We start from the raw sequence: 24,263 nt of genomic DNA on the forward strand, positions 1-24,263 counted from the left end.
AATTTTCCAGAAGTGATATTACTGGGTCAATGATATCCTAAATTACACTTCACAAAATATTGTGTTAACTCTCACTGAGGGTGATTGTTTCTGACATCTACACTGATCCAGATTATCATGTCATCTTAATTTTTACCATTTTGATAGGGGGAAAAGGTATCTTTCTGGTATGTACGTTCAAGACTCTGGTAATGTTCAGTATCTTAAAGTTACTGTTTGTGTTCAAAGTCATAGTGCCAGGAATTTGAAATATTGGGATACCACCACACTGTAGATCAAATTAGAATTGGTATAGTGATATTTCCTGTTTCTTAGTAAAATTCTCTTATTTCTTTAGACATGACGTGCTCACTAGTGCCCTCTGAACAATCTTCTGGTACTTCTCTCTTGCCTAAAGACAGTGCCCCATTTTCTTGGGGTTCATTGGATGAGGATGGATTGGATGACTCCTTGCTGGAGCTGTCTGATGGAGAAGATGATGATGGCCCTTTCAGCCTCACAGAAGAAGAGATTCAGGAACTCCTAAGGGATGATGATCTAGCAAGTGAACACTATTCTTCGGGAGTAGGGTTGTGTAAAGATGACAGCAGGCATGTTGAGAAGGGCGGGAGAGGGAATCAAATTCTACTTGATACTCCCCAAGAGAAAAACTCAGTGTACAGCACAGTACCAGTAGATCAGACCCCTGGACTCTTCAGACTACCTCAGCTAACTTCCTCAGTTGGTCATGGATCAATTCCTACTAAACCATTAAACAGACACTTTGCACTAGAAAAGAATCTTATAAAAGTAACAGTTGCACCATTTGATCCAACAGTTTGTGATGCTGTACTTGATAAAGACAAGACTGATTCATCCAAAGATAATGAACAGCCCTCCTCCATTGCAGAAGAAATGAGAGAAGATGGTCTGAGCCCAAATGAGGGCAAACTTTGCACTGAGTCTGAAGGGATCAGCTCCAATAATTCTGCCAGAGACAGACCACTGCTCCCTTCTTCAAACAGTAACTTTCAGCACACTGTCTCTGATAAAAATATGTCTGACATTAAGAAACCTACACCTGTATTCTCTCAAATCTCAGACCATTCAGAGACTCCTAATATGGAGTCATCTTGGAGAAGTGTATCACATAAATCAAGTTGTGAAATGAGGTTTCCAGTTGTTTCCAGTTCATCAAACAAAGTAAGTATGTGTTTTCAAGGCAAAGAGAAAAATAAAATAATTTTCATTCCAAAGTGGTAGAGCAGAGATTTGTGTTCAGTTTGAGATTGAATGCTGACTATCACTGTGACCGAAGGCAAATTATTTAGTCCCTTGTTTCTTCATAGTTCTTAACCTATAAATTGTAGTTAGTAACACTTAAATTAATAGGGATTAATGAAATATATTTACAATAATATACATAGTAAGTTACCTCTTATTGAATAACTGTTAAGATGATTTTACTATTGCTTTGGGTTTTGGCCTAAGTTTCAGTTTTTCGTTGTCATGCTCTATTATATTGATCACCAGTCTTTGAAGAACTGAAAAATCTTAAGTAATTTACCTAACGTCTTTGAATCTGACTCTCTACCTGTCAAATGGATATAATAATTATTACACAGAGGTGATTTTTTTTCTCCCCTTATAATTATAGTTACCAATTTGAAGAACCCTTGTAGCTAGGGTTCAAGGATATGCCTGTGGCCTTCAAGAGTATTGCCATAGTTAGTGTTTTCAGTTATTTTCTTATAACTAAGGACCATCTTTCTTCCACTCTGGAAAAAAAAAAGCAGGATATACTTGATAAGGATTCTGGGAAGCTGAAAGTCCACGAGAGAAGACTAGGCAAAGTCATTCCTGTTCTGCAAGCCAAAACAAGGTAATAGTCTAATAAAATACTATGGTTTCTCTTACAGTTTCATTTTTTCCCCACCTCAGTTTCCCCTTGGTGTGGAGGGAAAGAAAACCTACATCAAAGTAAACACATTTTAAATTTGGAGATCACCGGTAACTAACTAGCTGTGTTCTTGAGGAAGTCAATCTCTGAATTATTTGTCAATAAAATGTGGTTAATGTCTTCTCTGCTGCCTCACAGAGTTGTTTTGAAGAATAAAAAGACATTAGTGAAAGCACTGTATAAATATAAGGTTTCTTTTTTTCTGCATGGGGAAACCTAGTTATAGGTACAGTAGGTTAAAATAATTTTATTTTATTTTATTTTATTTTATTTTTTATTTTTTTTAAAGTTTATTTTTACATCATTTTGCACATTTTTTTTTCATCTCCATTGTAATCCCCACGGGTTTCCCATCACCAAATCAGGTTAAAATAATTTTAACAAAGATGTTAAAATATAACTGTAGAAAATATTTTCCTCATCTCTCACTACTTGCCTACCACTGTTCCTAGGGAAAATGCCAGTAGAGGCTACAGATTTGGGCATCATCTTCATTCTGCTCTCTTGTTGCCAGGAGATGGCAGTGTCTCTACATGGACTCTTCAATTAACAAAGCTGTATTTTAGGTTGAGTCAGATGGACTTCTTTATAAAGAGATTCTTAAAGTTTTGATTACACAGATCTCTGCTTTAAAAAATTATAAACAAGGCTAAAGTTCTCTTTGACTACCACTCTTAATCTCAGTCCTCTGTGTTGTTTTGTTTACATAATCAAAGAAACTTTGTGAATTGCATATAATGGAAATTACACTAAAGAACATAAGTCAGTTTACCTCAAATGGTAATGAATTTATGATACTAGTATTCTCAGTAGGTTCCTCAGTACAGTGTAATCAGTATGAATGAGAGCTAGAAATTGTTCTAGCCAAGGTCATAAATGTTCCAAATGCTAGATCCAGCTGGTTCTTAATCTTTATCTCATTCAGTTTTCTATGACTCTTTGAAATTATTTCCTCATCAACCTTGAATTATAACCTTGAAGCACTCAACAAAGGCTTTCAGATAATCTTTATTTTTCTATGCCTTATTAACAGGTTGTATTCTTTTTTCTGTCAACTCTATACTCAGTTTCATGTTAAGTGAAACTATCTTGTTTCAATGGGTCTTAAAATAATATTTCTGAAATTTGTTGCTGATTAACAGTATATGACTTTTCCCTACAACATACTGTACTTATGGTTCTAATGGATGGTTTTTCCTCATTCTGATTTGCTTTGTTCAAGGACTAATGTTCTGCCAACGTTTTCACAACCAAATCTAGAACAGCAGAAGGAAATTTACCTCAGGAGTGTCATTGCTCACATAGAAGGCCCAGAGGACTCTAACCAAGGTAACATGGTAACCAAAGAATGACATGTAAAAAGATGGAATGGAACTTTATTTTTTCAGTGTAATTAGCTTAAAGTAGGAGATTATTTTGACTTTTCTTAAATTGCTGAGATGGAAAACTTCTGTACACAAAGATTTTTATATCAAGGGATTGCCTAACCAGATATTCCCAAGAGTAGTTTGGCTAGTCAGCATTAGAGAATGGGTGCAAGGGCACTCAGTAGTGCATGAAGAGACTTCCCCTTTTTTGAGGACTGTGAACAGACCTGTAATTTTTTGCTAGGGATTTTTATCTAAAAAATGAAGTGGGTGACCTGGTACTCCTCATAATGTTGTTTTTTTTAATTATTATTTGGAATTACCTCCCTATTGCCTTCAATATTTAAATGTAAAAAGAGGGCATTTCAAATACATTTTTTGCATCTTGGCTTCTGAATAAAGCCTATGAAAAGCTCTGATTGCCGAGCTCTTCAAGCCGAGTTCTCCCTAGTCAGTAAAAGTTATTGTAAACAAAAATAGCTAAATCTTTCTTCAGCCCTCGGAGATGATAGTGTCACATTTGTTCTGAATTTGTGAACATCCACCGAAGGGCAGAGGTTAGAGGGCTACTGATGAAAGAATGCCTTCTCATAAAGATCGTGTCTATATTCTGTCATCTTTAGATTCTTTTCTTTATTCACTCATCAAACCTTTCCAAGTGCTTTCTTTAGTGTTAGACTTGAAGATTAGTGATTGGAAATGTGAGGAGGAGTGGGGTAAGGTCTTGGCCCTCTAGGAATCGGTATCTGGGGAAGCAAAAGATAATTACATTGCAGTATTGGTTGGTGCTAACAGAATTATGTATAAAGTACAGTAGGAAGAAGCCCTTTTGTTTATATTTGGGGACAATGGAAGACAGAAAAGGATGCCCTAGGTAAGCTCCACAGAAAAGATAATTAGTTCAGCTATTCACAGATCTATTGTAAATCATGACACAGTTTTAGAAGTTTGGAGGATTAGAGGATACTCAACCTTTCTTTGACAAACCTTGAATTACTTCATAGTTTTTTCTTATAAGGCTATGGATGAGTGAAAGGTTTAGAACTCTGAAACATTGGCCAGAAGAATTTATTATTCCAGGTCCTTTTATTTTTTTACTTGGGAATTTTATTAAGCAATCAAATGGTTGTACTGATTGATTGGTCTTCTGCTTGTGAGATCCCTGTGCTTGAACTATTTTAAAGGTTTGATGGAACATAGACACCTGTCATTGGTGGGACAGATTTTACAAACTCTGTCCTTATTCAACCTCTGTGGAAGAGATTTGATCATTGCTTTTCTTTAGCTCCTATGAGGTGTGATGTCCTTTATGTCTAAGACAGTTGATACTGACGCTATCCAGCGAGATTTTCCTCTCGCACTTGGGACATTTAGAAAAGAAAATTTCACAAAAAAGTAACAAGCAGATGCTTGTATTATAGCATCTTTTCTAGTCTCATCCCTCTTTATCAGTCCTCCCATTATTACCACAATACTCCCCATCCCATAAGAAATGGCTAAGTAGAGGAAAGGCAGCAAACTTTAGTGGTTGGTAAAGTCTGGCTTAGGGTGTGCATCTAGATTTATAGTATCACTGGCACCACTAGTGCTTGAGATCTTGTGATCTCAAGCTAATAAAAACAGTTTTCACATTTATAAAATGGGGAAAATAATGAGGCTTAACTAATAGGAAAGTTGTACATGAGGACAAATGTAATGCAAATGAACAGAACCTAACCACGGTAACATTTATCTGGTGCTTAAGGAAAGTATTTATTTTCATATTTCAGTTTTTACAGGTAAAATAGTATGAAGTTAGGAGTTTTAAATCTCAAAAAGAAAAAAAACTGGAAAATTAGAGAAAACAACTTTAATAAAATACTGAGTGATGTGTGGGAATTCACTAGACTTTACTTGTATATTTGCAAATTTCCATAGTAAAAGGTGTTTTGTTTTTTTTTTTAAAGTGCATCTTTTAAGGGACTCCTTTTTGACACCAGTTATTCTAAAACTTTTCTAGGCCTCCAGTGCTTGTTTCTACCTTTTAAGAACCCCTTGTGACACTGACTTCTGGTAGCTTCCCACTGGCCAGTATTTACACATCCAAAATACAGATGTGTAAATGCCATGTTACAGTGGGTCAGAGTCATGTTCTTCATCTCTGTTTGAATTACAGAATAGACAGAGAGCAAAAAGAAGCATATTGTCTTCTGTCATTTTTGTGGTGTGTAATGCTATTTTAACTTGGGAATTATGACTCTAGATTCTTTATTAGACAGAAAAATTAATAGGGAGCATATTCACTTGTAGTTCATGGCATTTCAATTTGAATTCTCTTCGTTGGTTGTCATCTCTCTTATTACCAATAGTATACATTGATACTGATACTGAATATAATATCACTCATCATTCAGCTCCATTATTCTAATGTAGATGTAATCTCTTTTTCATTTTGATGTCACATGGGTATTTACTAGCATTTATAACCACTTCCTTCCTGGCTTTCCAGCTAATGGAAAACTTTCTATTAGGTAGAAGTTCTTAGAGGAGAAAAAAAGACCATTAAGATCTCTTTAATAAATAAATCTCTTCTGTATATTTTGTGTCAGGTGACTCAGCCTTTGCTCAGAGTTCTAATAAAACTATTCATTACTTCATGAAGCAGAACATTTATTGTTTAGAAAATTCTAATTGTTAAAAACTTATTCTTTACTTTGAATCAAACTCCTGTAATTTCAAATAGTAGTTTTTAGTTCTGCCCCCTTGGATCACGTTTCCATTTACATTACATAATTTAAGGACCTTTCCATGTTAAATATCTCAAATTAAAATTTTTAATCATTACAAAGTATTATATACTTTTTTATTCCAACTTGAATAATTAGGTTGTGTCCATTTTCATTAGCAATGCTGCAGTGAAGAACATTCTGGTCAATAAATATTTCTGTACAACTCTTATTTCTATAGGATGAATGCGTAGAAGTGGAATTGCTGGGTAAAGTATATAAATATTTTTAAAACTTTTTGTTACATGTTATAAGATTGTCCTGCCCCAAAAAATTATGTTAATTTTTGTCACCAAGCTGATAGGTAAATTTTAACATACTTTGTTTTAGTAATTATATTAAATACTTTTCATGTTTATTGGCAATTTATATTTAATCATAATTTATTAAAATCATCTCATACCTATTCTATTTTCTAACTCCCCAGGTTCAAAAACATCCTGTAAATTTGTTCAAACAGAATCTGATTAGGGTCATGTTTAGATATTGTGTCCTCAGCCTCTCTTAATCTAGATGACTTGTTTTGTAGATTGTTTCACTTAACTGCATTGTGTCCAGTTGTTTCTTCTGTGTGTCTTTTAAATTGTTTTTCCATCCCTTGTATTTTTTGTAATCTGGAAAGTGGGTTTAGAGGAAGGATTGGATTCAGGTGAAGGATTGTTTTTGGCTGGAACAATTCATAGGTACTGTTATGTATTCATCCTGTGTGAAATTAGGAGGCACTGCGTAATGATAGGTTGTTCTAGTAGTAATGTTAAGTTTGATCACGTTGTTAACTTGTTAGCTGCCACATCTTTCCATTGTAAGGTACATTTCCCACTTTGCAATTAGTAAATCATCTGTGGTAATCCTGACTTTGGTATTTTATCAACATCCTCTTCCACAACAGTTGTTCCCCTAATGTTTTTTAAGCATTTACTGATGATCCTTGTCTGAATCTACACTAAGTTGTATAGACAATTCTTAGCTAACATTTAGCTAACATTTGTTTGTACTTTTTTAATATCACTAGCACTTTATGGATTTTTAAAATCAGTGTGTTATAATCATTATTCTTTTTCATGCTCAATTTATCACAATGTGACTGATGGAGAAGTCCTGTGGTCTTCTGATGAGACTATCTTTTTAATTATGGAAGAAAAAAGTTTTTTTTCGTCATGACCATTTAAGTATACCATTCAATAGTAGTATATTCACTTTATTTTATCTCATGAATCTCAAATTCTATGTCCATTAAATAACTAGCCTGTTCTCCTTTTCCACAAATCCTAATAACCACCATTCTATTTTGTTTCTATAAATTTGACTACTTTATATCTCATAAATATGGAATCATACAATATTTTTTGTGGTCTTTTTTTATAGCTAAGTGATATTCCATTGTATGTATATACCATATTTTGTTCATCTGTTCATCCTTAAGTAGGTTCTTTTGCTTTTTGACTATTATGAATAGTGCTGCTGTATACCTGGGTATATGTATTTAAGACCCTGCTTTCAGTTCATTTTGATATCTATCCAGAGGTAGACTCTAAATCATATGGTAGGTCTATTTTTAATTTTTTAAGGAACATCTGTATTGTTTGAGAGTGGTTATACTACTTTATAATCCTACCAACAGTTCACAGTGTTCCAGTTTCTCTATATCCTTGCCAACTCTTGAACTTTATGGTTTTTTTTTTTTTTTTTTTTGGTAGTAGCTTTTTGTAATGGTTGTTAAATCTCAGTATTCACTGTATTAGAAGTAAGTAAATATTGTTCACTGCCAAAACCAAGTATTGTACTATAGTATACTGTGGTTTCATTTTTCTTTCTTAAATTAGTTTTCTGGAGTTAATTACCTCATTTTTTTGAGAATAACAAATAGTTTTTTCCTTAATTTTTTACATGTGCAACTTAAATTATTACCAGTGTTCCCCACCCCCTGAAAATGCTCAAAGTACCCAGTAATCTTATTAATTCCTTTAAATTTTTTTTCTTGAGACTTTTTTCCTAGAACCTTCTGTTCATCTGTGCCAGTGTGCACTGCTTGTTCTCTAGCCCTGCTACAGAACTGTCATGCTACTATTTCCCTTTATTGCCATTCTGGGTTGAATCTTGTTTTCTGGATCCTATTTCTTGATCTTTTGTTTTAGGGGCACACATTTTCTGAAAATTTCTCAGAGTCCATAGGGGATAAATTCAGGGGGTCCTCTACATCTGAAAATATCTTTTCTGTTTTCATACTTGATTGATAATTTGATGTAGAAACCTAAATTTAGATTATTTTTTTCTCAGAATTTTGAAGTCATACATCCATGTTGCTATAAGGTCTTACTTACTTTTTATTCCTTTGTATGTGAACCATCTTTTTGTCTCTGGAAGTTCTTAGAGTCTTCTCTATCCATTGTATTATGAAATTTTGCACTAATTTTTTGAGATGTCTTGGTGCAGACATTTCCCCCTTTGTTAATACTAGCCAATTAATGTACTTTTAATCTCTGTTCTGAGATTTTGTTAAATTTCTTTTATTTCCTCATAATCTAAAGAATAATTAGATATTGAGCCTCCAAGGATTGATTTTTTTTTTAAAGATCTATTTTTATTTATTTATGTGTACAATAACTGGGCCATAGGCCAGAGGTGTGGTATAGGTTAGGGGTGAGAGGATTCACCAGAGACAGTGGGGAGCAGAACACGCAGATCCACACTGCTGCCGAGAGGAGCAGTTGTAATAACAGTCACATTAAGTGTACATTTTGGTGAGTTTTGACAAATTTATACACCTGTGAAATTACCATCCATCCAGTCGATCTGTCCCTATACCCAGTCCAATCCTGGAAAGCACTGATTTTTTTTTGGTCATTATCGATTACATTTGTCCTTAGTAAAATATAATATAAATGGAATCATCCAGTATGTGCTATTTTCTGTTTGGCTTCTTTTACTTAGAATAAGCTTTGTAATATTCCTACATGTTGTCATGTGTATCAATAATGTAAACCATCTATACTTTTACTGCTGATAGTTTCTTTTTTTCTTAATATACAGGTAATCTAGGCAGTTGTTGGACATTTTGGGTTTCCATTTTTTTACTATTGTGAATACAACACCTTTAAACATCTGTACTTGGGTTTTTGTGTGGCTGTATATTTTCATTTCTCTAGGGTAAATAATTAGGAATGGAATTGCTGAGTCACAATGTTTAACTTTATAAGAAACTGCCCAGCTGTTTTCCAAAGTGACTTATAACACAAAGATGTAAGTTCTTGGTTTTTGGTGTTGTTTTAAGGTGGAGAATATATATATATATATATATATATATATATAAATCGTTTTAGCACCATTTATTGAAAAAGAATATCTTTCCCATTAATTTATTTCTAAATTCATCAAGGTAGGTGTGTGCGTGTGCGTGTGCGTGTACGTGTGTGTGTGTGTGTGTGTGTACCTTTTTAATTTGTGTAATCATTTAAAGCCATAGGTTTCCCTTTGAGTGCTATTCAGGTACAGTCCATACATTTTTTTAAAGATTGATTTTATTTATTTTAACTAGAAAAGGTGGGATGCAGGGCACAGTTGGAGGGGGGTGAGAGGATTCACCAGAGGCAGAATGGGGAACAGATCAGGCAGATTGACTGAAAGACTCTGCTAAGGGGAACAACGGGTGAAACAGGTTTGTTGTGCCATATGGATCAGCTTCCTGGCCAGGGATTGAACTTGTGCTGCAGCCATAGCTTAATAGTGCTGAGACTTAACCCCTTGTATCAACAAGGAGGTCCTTGTGTTCTTGTTCACAGTAATTTCTTTTCTTTTTTTTTTTTAGATTTTATTTATTTATACATACAGAACTGGCCAGAGGTACAGGGGGTAGGGGGTGAGGGGATTCACCAGAGACAGAGTGGGGAGAAGAACAGGCAGATTGATGAAACACACTGCTGAGGGGAGCAGCAAGTGAGACAGGAGAATGTCTGCCACAACATGTGGGTCAGCTCCCTGGCTGGGGATGGAACTCATGCTGCAGTCGCTGTGATAGCTGCATAGTGCTGTGCCACCAAGGAGGGCCCCCTTCACAATAATTTCTAATTACCCTTGTGACTCTTTGACCTTTGGGTTATTTAGAAGTATGTTGTTTAATTTCTAAATATTTGAGAATTTTCAGTTATCTTCCTGTTATTTATTTCTCTTTATTCTGTTATGGTCTGAAAGTATGCTCAGTATGATTTCAGACCTTTTAAATATATTGAGACTCAGTTTACAGCCTAGCACGTCTACCTTGGTGAATGGGACATATGTACTTGAAATAATATATTCTGATGTTGGTGGAAATTCTATAAATTTCCATAAGGATTTACTGGTTATGGAAGTGTTTAATTCTACATCCTTACAAATTGTCTTATTAAAAGAAAAGTATTCATACCTCCATCTTTAATTGTGAGCTTTTTTTTGTTTTTCCTTTTTGTCAGTTTTTGCCTTGTATTCTGCAACTGCTATTGAATGCATACACATAAAGAAAAATATATTCTCTTGATCAATTTTGGCCCCTTTATCAGTATGAACTTTTTTGATTCTCAGTAATATGCCTTGTTTTGGAGACTACTTTTTTGATATTAATTCCTAGTTTCTTTTCACTAGTGTTTACATGGTGGTGGTTTTTTTTTTCCCCAACCTTTTACTTTTAACCTGTATATAGTTAAAGTATATGCCTTGTAGACAGTATGTAGTTGGGTCTTACTTTTTCTTGTCTTCAAAATGTTTACATACTCTCACAATCTCAGTCTAGATTGTTAGATGGAGTCACATTTAATGTAATTATCAGTATGATTGATTTAAAAAAAATAGATCTATTTATGCATATAAGAACTGGAGTACAGGCCAGAGGTTTGGAGGAGTGAGAGGATTCACCAGAGACAGAGTAGGGAGCAGAACAGGCAGATCTGCTGAAATACACTGCTGACAGGGAGCAGTAGTCGGGTCAGGAGATGTCTGCTGCTCATGTGGGTCAGCTCCCTGGCGGGGGATTGAATTCATGTAGCAGTGGCTGCAGATAGCTTCACAGTGCTGTGCTTTAATCCCTTGTGACATCAGAGAGGCCCCAGTGTCGTTGAATTTAAACTTAACATATTGCTACTTACTTTCTGTTTGTCTCTCTATTCTTTGTTTCTTCTCTCTTTTTTTTTTTTTTTAGTATATTTTAGTGTTTTTACCTCCATGCTTGACTACTGTACCACTGTTTTATCTTAAATAGCTGTCTAGGGTAATAGTTCTTAAAGGTATTGGTCTTAAAAATTTCTGAGCACTCTAAATATTTTTTTGTGAAGGTTATATGATTTTAGAAGTTAAAACTAAAAATTTGTTAAAGTTGGGCCCTATGGGTTGCACAGTGATTAAGGCACAGCACTGTGAAGCTGTCTGCAGCCACTGTAGCATGAGTTTGATCTTCCGCCAGGGAGGTGATCCACATGGTACAGCAGACCTCTCTTGTCTCATCCACAGCTCCACTTAGCAGTGTACTATGTCAGTCTGCCTTTTCTGCTCCTGTTCTTTCTGGTGATTCCTCTCACCATCCCTGCACCTCTGGCCTGTACCGCAGTTCTGTATGCATAAATAAATCTTTTTTTAAAAAGTAATAAATCTTAAGAAAACCAATTGGGCCTCCCTGCTGGCGCAAGGGGTTAAATCGCGTCATTATGAAACTGTTGCCAGCCAGAGCAGCAGAGTTCCATCCCTGACCAGAGAGCTGACCCACATGGGCAGCAGACCTCTCCTGTCTTGCCCACTGCTCCCCTCAGCAGTGTATTTCAGTAGGTCTGCCTGTTTTGCTCCCTCCCACCACATCTCTGGCCTAAACCCTAGTTCTTGTATACATACATACATAAATAAATTAGATCTTTTTAAAATTTTGTTAACATATGTATTAATATATTTAAAATAACAATAAATATATTGCATGTTTACATTAACGATTATTGAAAATAATTATTTTCCCAAACAAAACTAAAACTTGGGGAGAAGAATGGTATTGATTTAGTTTTTAGCAAATCTCTCTTAATGCCTGCATTTAGTAGAAGGCTCATGTGGTTCTTCATTCCATGTTACATCATATAGCCTTTGAGAGAGTGCAAGTAGAAAAGACAAATGATATATTACTGTTCTTATGTAATAATAATCTTGACCTAGTGGAGCCTCAAAAAGGAATTGAGGCTTACCAAGAATCCTTAGACACACTTTTGAGAACTGTTGCTGTATAGTTTACAATATGGATCTTTAACTTAGGTCCTAACAACAGTAAGCTTGTAAATCTCATTCTATCTTTTTGTGCTGTCATTTTCATATGTTTTACATGCATGTTTTAAACCCTTTAGTAAATTGTTTACTTTAGACAGCTATGTTTTAAACTAATTTTTTGAAAAGAAAAAAATCTTTTATATTAAAAGATATAATATCACATATTTGTCATTTTCTAGTGCTCTTGATTTATTTCTTACTGGCATTTTCCTTTTTTTCCTGATGAACTCCTTTTAGATTTTTATAGTACAGGTCTGGTAATGAAGTCTCTCTGCTCTTATTTACAGAGTGTTTTGCTTTCAATTTTAAGCCTTTTTACTTTGAAAAACTACAGGCTCATAAGGTGTTTCATCTCAGTTTTTTACCTTTCCTCAGAGGTCACAATTTGAGCAGTCTCAAAAGAGTTGTTTCATATCTTTTGCCCAGTTTCTAGTTGCTTACAGTGGGAGGTTACATTCCCCCACTCATTATGACTAGAAGTAGGAATCTCTGATTTTTACTGAAGATGGTTATGTAAATTCTGATCCTGCATTTGGTATTATTTCTGAGGACATTCATGTGTCCCCTCTCTAAAGTTCAAAAATGAGTTATATAATTCCTATTTCTATCTTTTGTTACTCTACCTTATCTGCAAGAATAGTCAAGTTTTTAGTTTTGTTGATCTTAAAGTAACAAACTTTCATTCTTACTGGTACTAATTTACTAATCTATTTATGAAAGTAATGGCCTATATCTCTAACACTTTTTTTCCCCCTTTTCCTCTTCCTTCCTCTGTATTATGTTGTTGGGTTTTTTAATTACATGGAATAAAGACATTGTGATTTCCTTTAAGTAGCCGAGTTTAAGGACTTACAGAAAGAAATGAAAATTAGATATCCAACAGTATAACCAGGCTTCATATTAAAAGAATGAGCCCTAGAGCTGGGCCCTCACCCCACTGGAAATAGGTGCCTTTGTTTCCTCCTAAGGTTTTTCCTGCTGATTTCAAGTGATTCTACTAGTAGTGGTATTATCTCTGTGACTGGTACTTCTGCTGCGCTCTATTTGTTCTCTCAAGTGTCTTTTCTCTCCTAGAGTCTTGTTTGAATGCTGTTCTTGTTCTTATTACTGATATTCACATTCCAAAGGAGAACATCTGATTGCCTCTGACCATTGGCGCCAGTTTACCTCTCAGCAATTGAAGATTCTGTGTTTTTGTTCACAGAAGCAGAAGCAGTTCTGTGGGTCACCTGCCACACTTGGTCGAGTAGGGTCATGTGGTATAAATGTATGGTGATCTATAAAACCTGTCAGAGGGGCATTTGGCATAGCAAACATTATTCATTCCTCTTTCATAACAGTTGATTAAGTCACTTTTATTAAGGATAGTCATTAGGTGGATTTTCCCAAAACCAGTCAGCTACAAATTTAGGCATTAATGTTTAGGTGAATTGCTGATATCATTCCTGAAATGTTGTGGGTTTTTTCCTTCCTAATTTCATTCTCAGATGAATTTCATTTTTCATTCTTAGCCACAAAACAAAGGACCGTTTTCACCACCTTTAAGCCACAACTTAAAATAAACCCATGATACTGTGATTGTTGGTCCAAGAAAACCCATCTGTTAAGAGACTATGAAGAGAAGGGAAAATTAAAATGTTTCCATTCTTGTTAGCATGTCTAAATTTGGAGGAAGAAGAGATTGAAGCTATGAGCTGAAATAAGGTTTTTGGATTATTGGCCCCACATGGCATTTGAATCCTGACTTTATGACTTTCTAGGTGATAGATAAGTATCTTTTCTAAGTTGCAGTTTATTCACAAATAAAAGGGAGTTTATGATACTTGTCTCGTTGGTTAAGATTAAAAGATAGGATGCATGTAAAACAGTTAGCAAAGTGTCCAGCACATAATAAATGCTTGATAAATGTTAGCTCTCTTTATTCCATTTCTAGATTGTTAAATCTAGACTATACTCTAGTCTATCAGTAAGTTCTTAGTGTGTTGAGCTAATTAAAGCTAACATTTCCTGATGCATAAGCTGAGACCTAATTATTGAACCCTTTTTACTCAGCTTTGTGCTAGGTATGTAAGAGACAAATGCAGTATGGTTTTTGCTTTCTAATTCCAATTATGAAATAATTGCTGAAACATTTTTTTTTAAAGATTTCTTTATTTATGCATACAGAACTGGGATACAGGCTAGAGGTGCAGGGGTAGCAAGAGGCTTCACCAGAGACAGAATGGGGAGCAGAACAGGCAGATCAACGAAGTACACTGCTGAGGGGAGCAGCGGCCGGGTCAGGAGAGGTCTGCCACACCATGTGGTCAACTCCCGGGCAGGCGGGAATCAAACTCATGCGGAAGTGGCTTTAGCTTCTCAGTGCTGTGCTTTAACCCGCTGCGCCACCAGGGAGGGCCACCGAAACATTTTTTAAGGAAACTCCACCATTCGAAGCTATTGTAGTATTGGAATTCAGGTTCTATTGCTAGATGTGTGACCTTGCGCAAATTACTGAATTCTACACTTCAGCTTCTCTCTCTAAAGTGAGGGAAATATGTCATAGGATTGTAATAAGAAATGAATTTAATACATGTAGCGTGCATTGTACATTCAGTAAACTTAAAAAATTAATGGTGTTTTATATATAGATTTGGAATCCTACTAGATTTGGAATCCTACTATTTGAATACTTGAAGCCTCCTTGAGCTTAATTTATCAGTCTCCTTTAAGTTTAAAGAGGTTTTATAGAAGGCATGTAGTAACTTTATTCTCCATTGTCAGGACAGTTTTATAGAATCAGGTGGTAAGAGTTCAGCGAGCTGAAGGATATAGCCTACCTATAATCTTGTATAATCTTGTGCCATTTTGAGATTGGACACCAGAATTTCCACGTCAGCCCTCCTTTGATGATGCTCTGGCAAGAAAAATGTATCTTGAACTCTTTACAAGGCTGATTGATTATACCTTGCCACTCTTTCTCCCTACACACACACACACACACACACACACACACACACACACACACACAGAAATGTACTTCTATGGCGGGGTAAAGGGAGTAAGGTGGTAGTGATGTGAGAGTAGAGGAAAGGCAGTTTGGATCAAAATCTTTGATATTAACTTAACAATCCAGCAGGCAAGGGATTTTCAGATCAAAACATGCTTCTCTTTTTAAAGGGAAAACTCATTTCTAATTTATATTTCCTTCTTAAGGAGTGTGATAAATGTTTTCTTCCCTGGGCCTCCTGGTGGTGCAGAGGGTTAAGTCTCAGTACTATGAAGCTATTTGCAGCCACTGCAGCACCAGTTGGATCCCCAGTCAGAGAGTTGACCCACCTGGTGCAGCTAATCTCTCCTGTGTCATCTGCTACTCCCCTCAGCAGTGTATTTCAGTCAGTCCGCCTGTTCTGTTCCCCACTTTGTCTCTGGTGAATCCTCTTACCACCACCCTGCCACCTCTGGACTACACCCCAGCTCTTGTACATATAAATAAACAATCTGAGATTATTGAACATCTTTTCATTATGTTTATTGATTACTTATATTACTTCTGTGACTTATCTATTAGTATTCTTTACCTATTTTGTTCAGGCTTATCTTTGTATAATGAGGACATTGAACCTGGACCCTCCCTGGTGTTGCAACAGGTTAAAGCAAAGCACTGTGAGGCTGTCTGCAGCCACTACATCACAAATTTAAATATCTCTGGCCAGGGAGCTGACCCGCATGGTGCAGCAGACCTCTCCTATCTCACCTGCTGCTCGCCTCAACATTGAATTTCAGTTAGTCTGCCTGTTCTGCTCCCACTCCATCTCTGGTGAATCTTCTCACCCCTGGCCTGTACCCCAGTTCTTACATGCATAAATAAACAAATCTTTAAAAAACACAAGGACATTGAACCTGTCATCAAATGTTTCAAATATATTTTTCACTTGGTTAATTATCATTTACCCTTGGTTGTGCTCTTTAATCACACAGGAACTTTTTTTTTTTTTAAGATTGATTTATTTATGCATACAATAACTGGGGTACAGGCCAGAGGTGCTGGGGGGTAGAAGATTTACCAGAAACAGTAGGGAACAAGAATAAGCAGATATACTGAAATACACTGCTGAGGGGAAGCAACGGGGGACAGGAGACCACTATACCATGTGGGTCAGCTCCCTGGCCGGGGATCAAACTTGTGCTTCAGTGGCTGCAGATAACTTCATAGTGCTGAGCTTTAATCACTGTGCCACCAGGAAAGCCCCAGGAACTTTTTTTTTCTTTCAAGATTTATTTATTTATGTGTAGAAAAACCTGGGGTATAGGCCAGAGGTGCAGTGTTGAGAAAATTCAGGGTAAGGATGGGAAGCAGAACAGGCACATGTGTTGAAATGCACTGCTAGGAGGGAGCAGCGGGTGAGACATGGTTTGCTGTGCTATGTGGGTCATCTTCCTGATTGGGACTGAACTCAGGCCACAGGGGTGATAGTGCTGACACTTAGCCCCTAGGCCACCAGGAGACCCCCCACACACACACATAAATTCTCAATGTAATGAATCTATGAAGTTTTCCTGAAAAATATTATCTCATGCTTGGAGAAAATTTCTGTTTATTACTATTTATTCATGGTTTATGTGTAGGCTGATGTGTTTAGTAAAACACTTTTTTTATATATTTATTTACTTACGCATAGAAGAACCTCTACTTATGCAGAGGTTCACCAAAGACAGAGTGAGGAACAAAACAGACAGGTTAACTGAAATAGACTGCTGAGGGGAGCAGCAGGTGAGACAGGAGAGGTCTGTTGCGCCATGTGGGTCAGCTCCCTGGCCAGGGATTGAACTCATGTAGCAGTGGCTGCGGATAGCTTCATAGTGCATTACCAGAGAGGGCCCCAGCAAAAGACTTTTTACTCTAAATAAATGATTGGTTATCACAGGATTTGAAAAATCTTTGCGCAGACTAACACTAACCTCAGCATTACCTCAGGTAAATATGCAAAATTAGCATTATCAAATAGTGGCAAAGGCCTGGAACTAATTTTGAATCTGATTTAATAAGCATTAAAGTAAGTTTACCTCAATGAACAAGTTTTCCCATCTCTACAGTGATGTTAATGATGCAGTCTATCACCATATAAGAATTGTTTTAAATAAAGTAACCTGTAAAGCATCTAGCACTTTGTCAAGTACGTGAGAAGTTACATCTAACAATTCTGGTTTAGAAAAAGTCCCCCACTCATTGTATAGACACACACAAACACACACACACATACACCCGCGCACGCGTTTTGTGCTTGTATAACAGCCTGTACCTTTTCTGTTGTTGCCCTATTCATGAGTTTTGGATTTCCTTGTCTCCTATATAAATAACTTCATTGTAAAATAGTGTCTGTCCACATCCATTTCCTAAGGATCAGTAAAGTTCCTCACATACTTTTGGCGCTAATAAATGTTGAATGAATGCGTGATGACTGTCATTAGCGCTTCATCACCATCTCATCATCACCCAAGACCAGGCTCGCTCTCTGGCTTGTAGTTTTGTGCTGACTGCTTGTGATAATCATAGCTAGTGTTATGACCAGTGCCTGTTTTCTTTCCCTAAAAGAGTTCAGCATGATTGACATGGTTCCTAACCACTGATTCCTCTGTATTTCAGGTTCTGTGGGGGAACGTAATGCCTTGATGGATCAAGTTTATCATCTGCAGAACCAAAAATGGCAGCATCCTTCAGACCTCACCAAGCGGTGAGTGGGTGACTAGAAGGATTAAGAGGGTAGAATTGGCTATAGGAAAAAAATGTGTTGGGGGAATTGGTGTTATAATTGTTCAAATTCAGATTCAGAGGTAGAAAAAAGAAGCAATAATGTATAATGGACTAAGAACTGAATTGGCATCCCTTTTCTAATTTAGGTCCTAATACTAGCTTTGCAGTTTTTTTTTTTTAAAGATTTATTTATTCATACAGAACTGGGGTACAGGCCAGAGATGCGGAGGGTGAGAGGATTCACCAGAGACAGAGTGGGGAACAGAACAGGCAGATGGACGAAGTACCCTGCTGAGGGGAGCAGCGGGTGGGTCAGGAGAGGTCTGCCAGGCCATGTGGATCTCCTCAGGGGCAGGGGGGATTGAACTCATGAGGAAGTGGCTTAAGCTTCTTAGTGCTGCGCTTTAACCCACTGCGCCACCAGGGAGGGCCCAGCTTTGCAACTTTTAACTAGCTGTCTAGTTGTGATCAAATCACTTATCTTCACATCAGTAAAATTAAGGTGTTGGACTAACTGATGTCAAAGACCTTTCTAATTCTAAAATCTTCTGGATTTTTGAGTGTGTGGTGTTTTATTTATGCATACAAGAGCTGGGGTACAGGCCAGAGGTACGGGGTGGGAGAGACAGAGTGGGGAGAACAGGCAGATTGAGTGAAATACACTGCAGAGGGGGGCAGCAATCAGGACAGGGGAGGTCTGCAGTGCCACGTCCCCTCCCACGGCGCCTAAGTGAGAAATCCTTAGAGCTTGGCACGGTCAAGGTACTGGGCACACGGGAGGAATACGTGGCCCTCCAAGAATAGAAAAATGGCTGATTCTTGAATGGTCACTGTAACTTTTCATTTGTTTCCTGATTCTGCTGACACACAACGTACTGAACCAAAGAAATGTTATGGACATTGTGCTTCGTTCTAATGATATGCTTGAAAGGAATGTAGCCTCCTCTGTTCTCAATATTGATTTAACTCTGAGAAACTTTTCTATAATCTTTAATTCTATTAAACTATTATCTCCTGTACACCAGCTGGCTTGTGAAAAGAATGGAGAGAGCAATTAAAAGGATTAGCAAGGCATAAGTGATAGATAGGGCATTTGTTTAGCACCACTGAACCTTGGTTTCCTAGGGCCCCAAGTTGGTTTTGAGCCCCTGGCAACATCTCAGAAACAAAAAAATTAATGTATTACCTGTCACGCTTCTATTAAAAGAATCACTGTACCCCTATATTTGCTTGCCAAGAAAAATTGTATAAATGCTCTGCACTCTTAAAAATAAATCACATTCAGATATGCACTCCTAGGAGTCGTGTCTGTCTGTCACTCAACCTCATCCTTGTCCACCCGGCGCCAGAATTGCCATACCTGAAACTTGTCTCCTGCTCCTGCTGCTCTGGTCCACGGCACTGCAGTGCCATGTGGGTCAGTTCCCAGCTGGGGAATCCAACTTGTACTGCAGTGGCTGTGGACAGCTTCAACGTTCTGTGCTTCAACCTGTTGTACCACCAGGGAGGGCCCTTCAGAGTGTGGTTTTATAGATTTAATAATAATAATTCAAATATTTTAATCCAGTTACTCAAAACTTGGGATTCATCTTTGACTCTTTTCTTTCTCACCCTGCATTGCAGTTCTACCCTATATTCTGTTAGCAAATGCTATAAACTATATACAAAATATATCTAAAACCTGACCATTTCTCATCATTTTCTCCTAGGTTATTGCAAGTCTCCTAAATGGTCTCCCTGTGTCCTTGCTTTTATAATGTTCTCAATTCAGTGACCAAAGAGATTCTTTTATAACAAAGTCATAGTCTCTCCTTTGCTCAGGATTTCTCAGATGCTTATTAGTAACAGCTGGAATGGAGAATGGGCTCAAATTATCTCAGAGCATTCAGTTTAGAACCCTAGCCCAGCAGGAGACGCTCAAGAAACTTTACTTTGAATCTGTGCTATTAATTGTTCAGTCTCTAAACTTATAGTGTAATACTCACATGATGACTTAGCTTCTCTGAGAATTTTATTCTAATTTTAACTACGTGTCCTGAGCAATCTTTTAAAATATGTCAGGCCATGAAGTCTTGCTGGAGGTACAGGTCTGATGCAAGCGATGAAATAAAGATCCCGTTCAAAATGTTTCTAGAGGAAGAGAATATTTTTCCTACTTAAACATTTACACATTTTTAACAACATTTATGTATATGGTACATATCATAATATCTGTATGGAATTACGTAGCTTTGCAAGTTGAAAGGAAATAGTACTGATAATGTGTCTTTCATATAACTAATATAGTGTCATATTTCTAAAACTGTGAGGATTAAATATAAAATTGACATCCGGTTTCCAAAAATATATTCTTAAAATAGTTGCGTTGGTTTCTTCTGTATACAAATAGCCATCCCAGTTGAAACCCTCATCTTTCTTATTTTTATTTTCCCTCCTGATAGAAACTATGCCCGGTTCCGACAGGACCCTCTGCAGAGATACAGCTTGACTCAGTGGGTTGATCGGAATGAACGAAGCCACCATCGTTTCCAGCGTCTCACAGATTTCTCGTGCAGTCCTTTTGTCTCATCTCATCAGCAGTGAAGGCCCTTATCCATGGTCCTGTCCAGAGCAGTGTCTGCTGTTTTGTGCTTTGTAGATTTTGAATTTTATTTTCACAAGACTTTTATTTAAAGAACTTGTCACTTTTTGGAAAATTCTGCAATGCTGACTTGAAATTTTTTGTTCAAGGTCTGTGGAGTATGTCTGTCTGTCTGTCTGTCTGTCTGTCTGTCTGTCTGTCTGTCTGTCTGTCTGTCTGTCTGTGTGTCTTGAAAGCCAACATTAAGCTAAAACACACAGGCTGATGCCAAACACCACTTCTCTGCAGAGGTGAATTCTAATTCTGGTGCCCAAAAGAAAACCACTTTTTATTCTCCTATAAGGAAGAGATTCTTTATTAGACTGTAAACCAGTTAATTGTTGCCAATGACTTATACATGGATGTAAGTCACCTTTAACAGCCCCTCTTACTTTTTTTATTTGAATTTCTGAAAAGACCTGTCAGAATTTTTAAGTTGGTAATTGAGGACATTTGAGGCAGGATGGAGCAGGACAAAAATATTGTTGAAAAGACAAATTTACAGTCAAATCTTAGGTTCTTTTTTCTGTACCTATTTAGTTGCCTTTATTTTCACCTTTTCTCATTCTCCACTAAACTTATTTTCACAAGTGTTTACAAGTCTTAATACAACCTAACTCTGACAGAAGATTACTGAGAAACCCTTATTGTAGTCTGTGACTGATTTTCTTTTTTGCCTTCTTTAAGGATTTTCCGTTTCTTCCCAGTGACCATTAAGCTCCTTAGGGTTCCACCAGTGTATTCCTGTTTCCTGTTAGACATTGATTGCCTCTTGAGAACAGCCTTTACTGAAGAGCAACCTACCCAGCATCTTGACTCTATCATAGGCTAGAAAGCCAGTGCCATTGAGGTATCAGTTGGTCTTCACTTTTATCTGCTGTACCCCAACTTCGAGTTGACAAGTTAGAAAGCCTCCATCCCTGCTGTGGGAGACACTTCAGAGACATACTCTTTTGTTTCCATTGTTAGTTAACAACAGGTGCCTTTGGACCCTCTTTTCATCTGGTCAAACTGCTGATGCACAAATTTCACAGAACTCCTGATTAAGCCTGTGCCCAGAAAAGGTTACAGTTTGATATTCGAACCCAAATTGATAGTCTTTGTGTCGCTGTCTTAATTGATGTCTGAAGAGTTTGTTATTCTCTCTTTACATAAAGCTCTAAACATCTCTTGGGAGATTTTGCAGTCCAGCATTAGTGCTGTTGTTGGACACTCTGTGAAGATTGTACGGCTATGTGGGCTAGCTGCCTCTGTCTGGTTTCGTTGTTTAATTGGTCCATCTTTGTATGTGAGTAACCCATCATAGACATCCTACCCTGCTTTAGAAACTGATGTGGGGGAAGCTAGGTCATTTAGGCCACCTTGGTCATTTAGATTCATGTCCCTGAGTGTTTACTGTTGTTATCCGGTCAAGGGTGCACTTGTCTTTGGACAGTTGGCTTAGATTCTGGGACCAAAATGCAAAATTCTGTTCAAAGGCAAGAGTCAAAAACTATTATTTCAATGAACATAATTGGCATTTACTACATCAGTCACTTCTCCGGGTTTCCATAAATTAGCTTGAGGGAGTAAGACATGCAAACATCCATCTCTGGAGCCTTAACATAGTAAAAATTAATTGTAGCTGAAACAACTAGCATTGCAGCTGTTGAGTTCCCCACAGGTAACCCAAGGAGGGAAGAAAGAGACAGTGTTTTGCTGCGGCAAAAATTTTAAACTGATGTTTCTGCCTTCCTGGTGCAGGAGGATTTAAGTCACAGTGTGCAGTGGAGCTCTGCCTTTGCCAAATAGAGTGAGTGACGGGTTAACTAGAAAATGTGACAATCACATTTCCTCTTTGCTCAAATAATTCTGTTTTTCCAAAGCTGTAGCAGCTTAATTAAATCTGTTGGACTGGGGGAGGAGAGAACTGTTCTCTAGTGGTTAACATGGTATTCTTTGAGAAGAAAAAACAAAGCCAAAGAAAACTCATTATCCGGCATAGCTGTCTTAAAGATGGTAGTGGGTAGAATCTGAAGTTCTAACGTTTTTAAAACTTCATGTCACATTTGGTGTTGGCCTTTAAGTCTAGTACTTCATGTGGAATTCTTGCTGTATTGTTTTCAGTAAGAGTTATGTGCATTTAATTGCTTAGCTTAGCTTTCATCCATGATGATATTCTCACCGCAGAGGTCTTGACAAAGCAGAGTAAAATTGTTCTGTTTACAGGGTTTAAGAGCCTGATGTAAACTGTATGTAGTTTTGTATCCAGTGCAGGCCCTGATTTACTTGAGTTATTGTCAGGATCAATTATGAAACTGAAGTTTGGTGCCTCCTCTTTATCATGTTTTTTCCCTTGTAGCAGTTGTGTTTAATGTCATTAAAAAGAAATAAAAGTTCTTGTCAGTGGCATATGTACTGTGGCCGTCTGTTGTGGGCTTTGTTGAGGGCTCCTTCCCCCCTGCGTAGGTAGCTTGGTAGTGGGGTCTGGGAGGGGGCGGCATTTAGTGGAATGTGGTACTGGGGAGGCGAGGGTGCGTGCTCCCTATTCTTTTGAGGGTAAATTACAGTGTTGAGAAAGGCGTTCCAGCAGTTAAGAAATGTTGAAATTGATTGGGATTTGCAGCTACATATAGTGCATGTCAGGATCCTGACACTGGGAGAGCCTGAAATATCACAGTGCTGCTGTTTTTGCAGGGGGAAGATGGCTCAGCCTGAGCAGACTGGCACTGCCTTGCATGCCTCCTTCCAGGGGCTGTGCGTGACCTCTGCGCCTGCCTCTAGCGCTGAGCTGATTGAGAAGCTGAGCGCTCTGGGGTGCTGTCCACTGGAAAGGGATCTGAGCAATGGCACTAATAGCACAAAACCAGTGGACGACTCCTGGAGGGTGGGGTGAAGGTTGGACGAGTGTGGGTAGGTACCAGAGAGATACCTCCGTTCCTCAGACCCCTTTTGTGATCCTAAGCTTCTTAGGCTTGCCCCCAGGAGCAAGGTCAAAAGAGAAGTCAGTAATAGCTCCTTCCCCGTGTAAGCCAACACTTTACATTTCAGCACATGCTGAGAAAGTAAGCAGCAACGTGTTTAAATAGGCTCTCTGTCCAGCTGTTCTGTAAGTTTTGTCTACTATATGTCTTGCAGTCTGGGCAAAAGGTGCAATATAGATTTGCTGAACACTTGGCTATTTGCTATTTTTGTCTGAAGCTGAGGTTCTTGGCCTCTACATAGCCCATTTTGTTCCTGTCAGCTGTAAGTGATCCTTTGTTCAGTAATTACTTATTTCTGTTTTAGCAGTATATTACTGTAGCTATCACAAGTTTTAGAGATCAGACTGAATTCTCTGAAATGATGGGAAAGTGAGAAGGAGAAATGGAGTGGGCTTATTTTCTCTCTTACCAGCCTGTTTTGAGCTTTTACCAAAGAAAGAAAAAAACCAACCACTTAAAACTAGAAGCAAAGTGTCCTGCTTTTCTTAAGTGTTGTCATGCTGTTCGAAGAGGAAAGTTACTCCGAAACCAAGCCTAGGTTTTGTATGTCAGCACCTGTCAGGAAAAATATTCCCACTTGTCATAGGAAGTATCAGCTGGTCAGTGGC

General features: G+C 37.5%; 1 protein-coding gene across 3 annotated transcripts in view; it reads left to right on the forward strand.

Moving 5' to 3' along the window:
- S100PBP (S100P binding protein) overlaps nt 1–23,864 on the forward strand; it is a 30,232-nt gene extending 6,368 nt beyond the window's left edge. Inside the window, exons 3-7 of one of the 3 annotated variants that reach the window (XM_012722240.1) lie at nt 338–1,182; nt 1,740–1,861; nt 3,162–3,268; nt 17,965–18,052; nt 20,514–23,864. In XM_012722240.1, coding sequence (XP_012577694.1) covers nt 340–1,182; nt 1,740–1,861; nt 3,162–3,268; nt 17,965–18,052; nt 20,514–20,655 — 1,302 coding nt within the window. In that variant the 5' untranslated portion in view covers nt 338–339 and the 3' untranslated portion in view covers nt 20,656–23,864. The remainder of the gene's footprint in view (nt 1–337; nt 1,183–1,739; nt 1,862–3,161; nt 3,269–17,964; nt 18,053–20,513) is intronic. The other 2 variants (XM_004679422.2, XM_012722241.1) reach the window with 2 other exon arrangements.
- The last annotated feature ends 399 nt before the right edge of the window (nt 23,865–24,263 follow it).

The sequence above is a fragment of the Condylura cristata genome, unplaced genomic scaffold (genome assembly GCF_000260355.1).
Source record: "Condylura cristata isolate star-nosed mole 26May11 unplaced genomic scaffold, ConCri1.0 scaffold00008, whole genome shotgun sequence".
Lineage (NCBI taxonomy): Eukaryota > Metazoa > Chordata > Mammalia > Eulipotyphla > Talpidae > Condylura > Condylura cristata.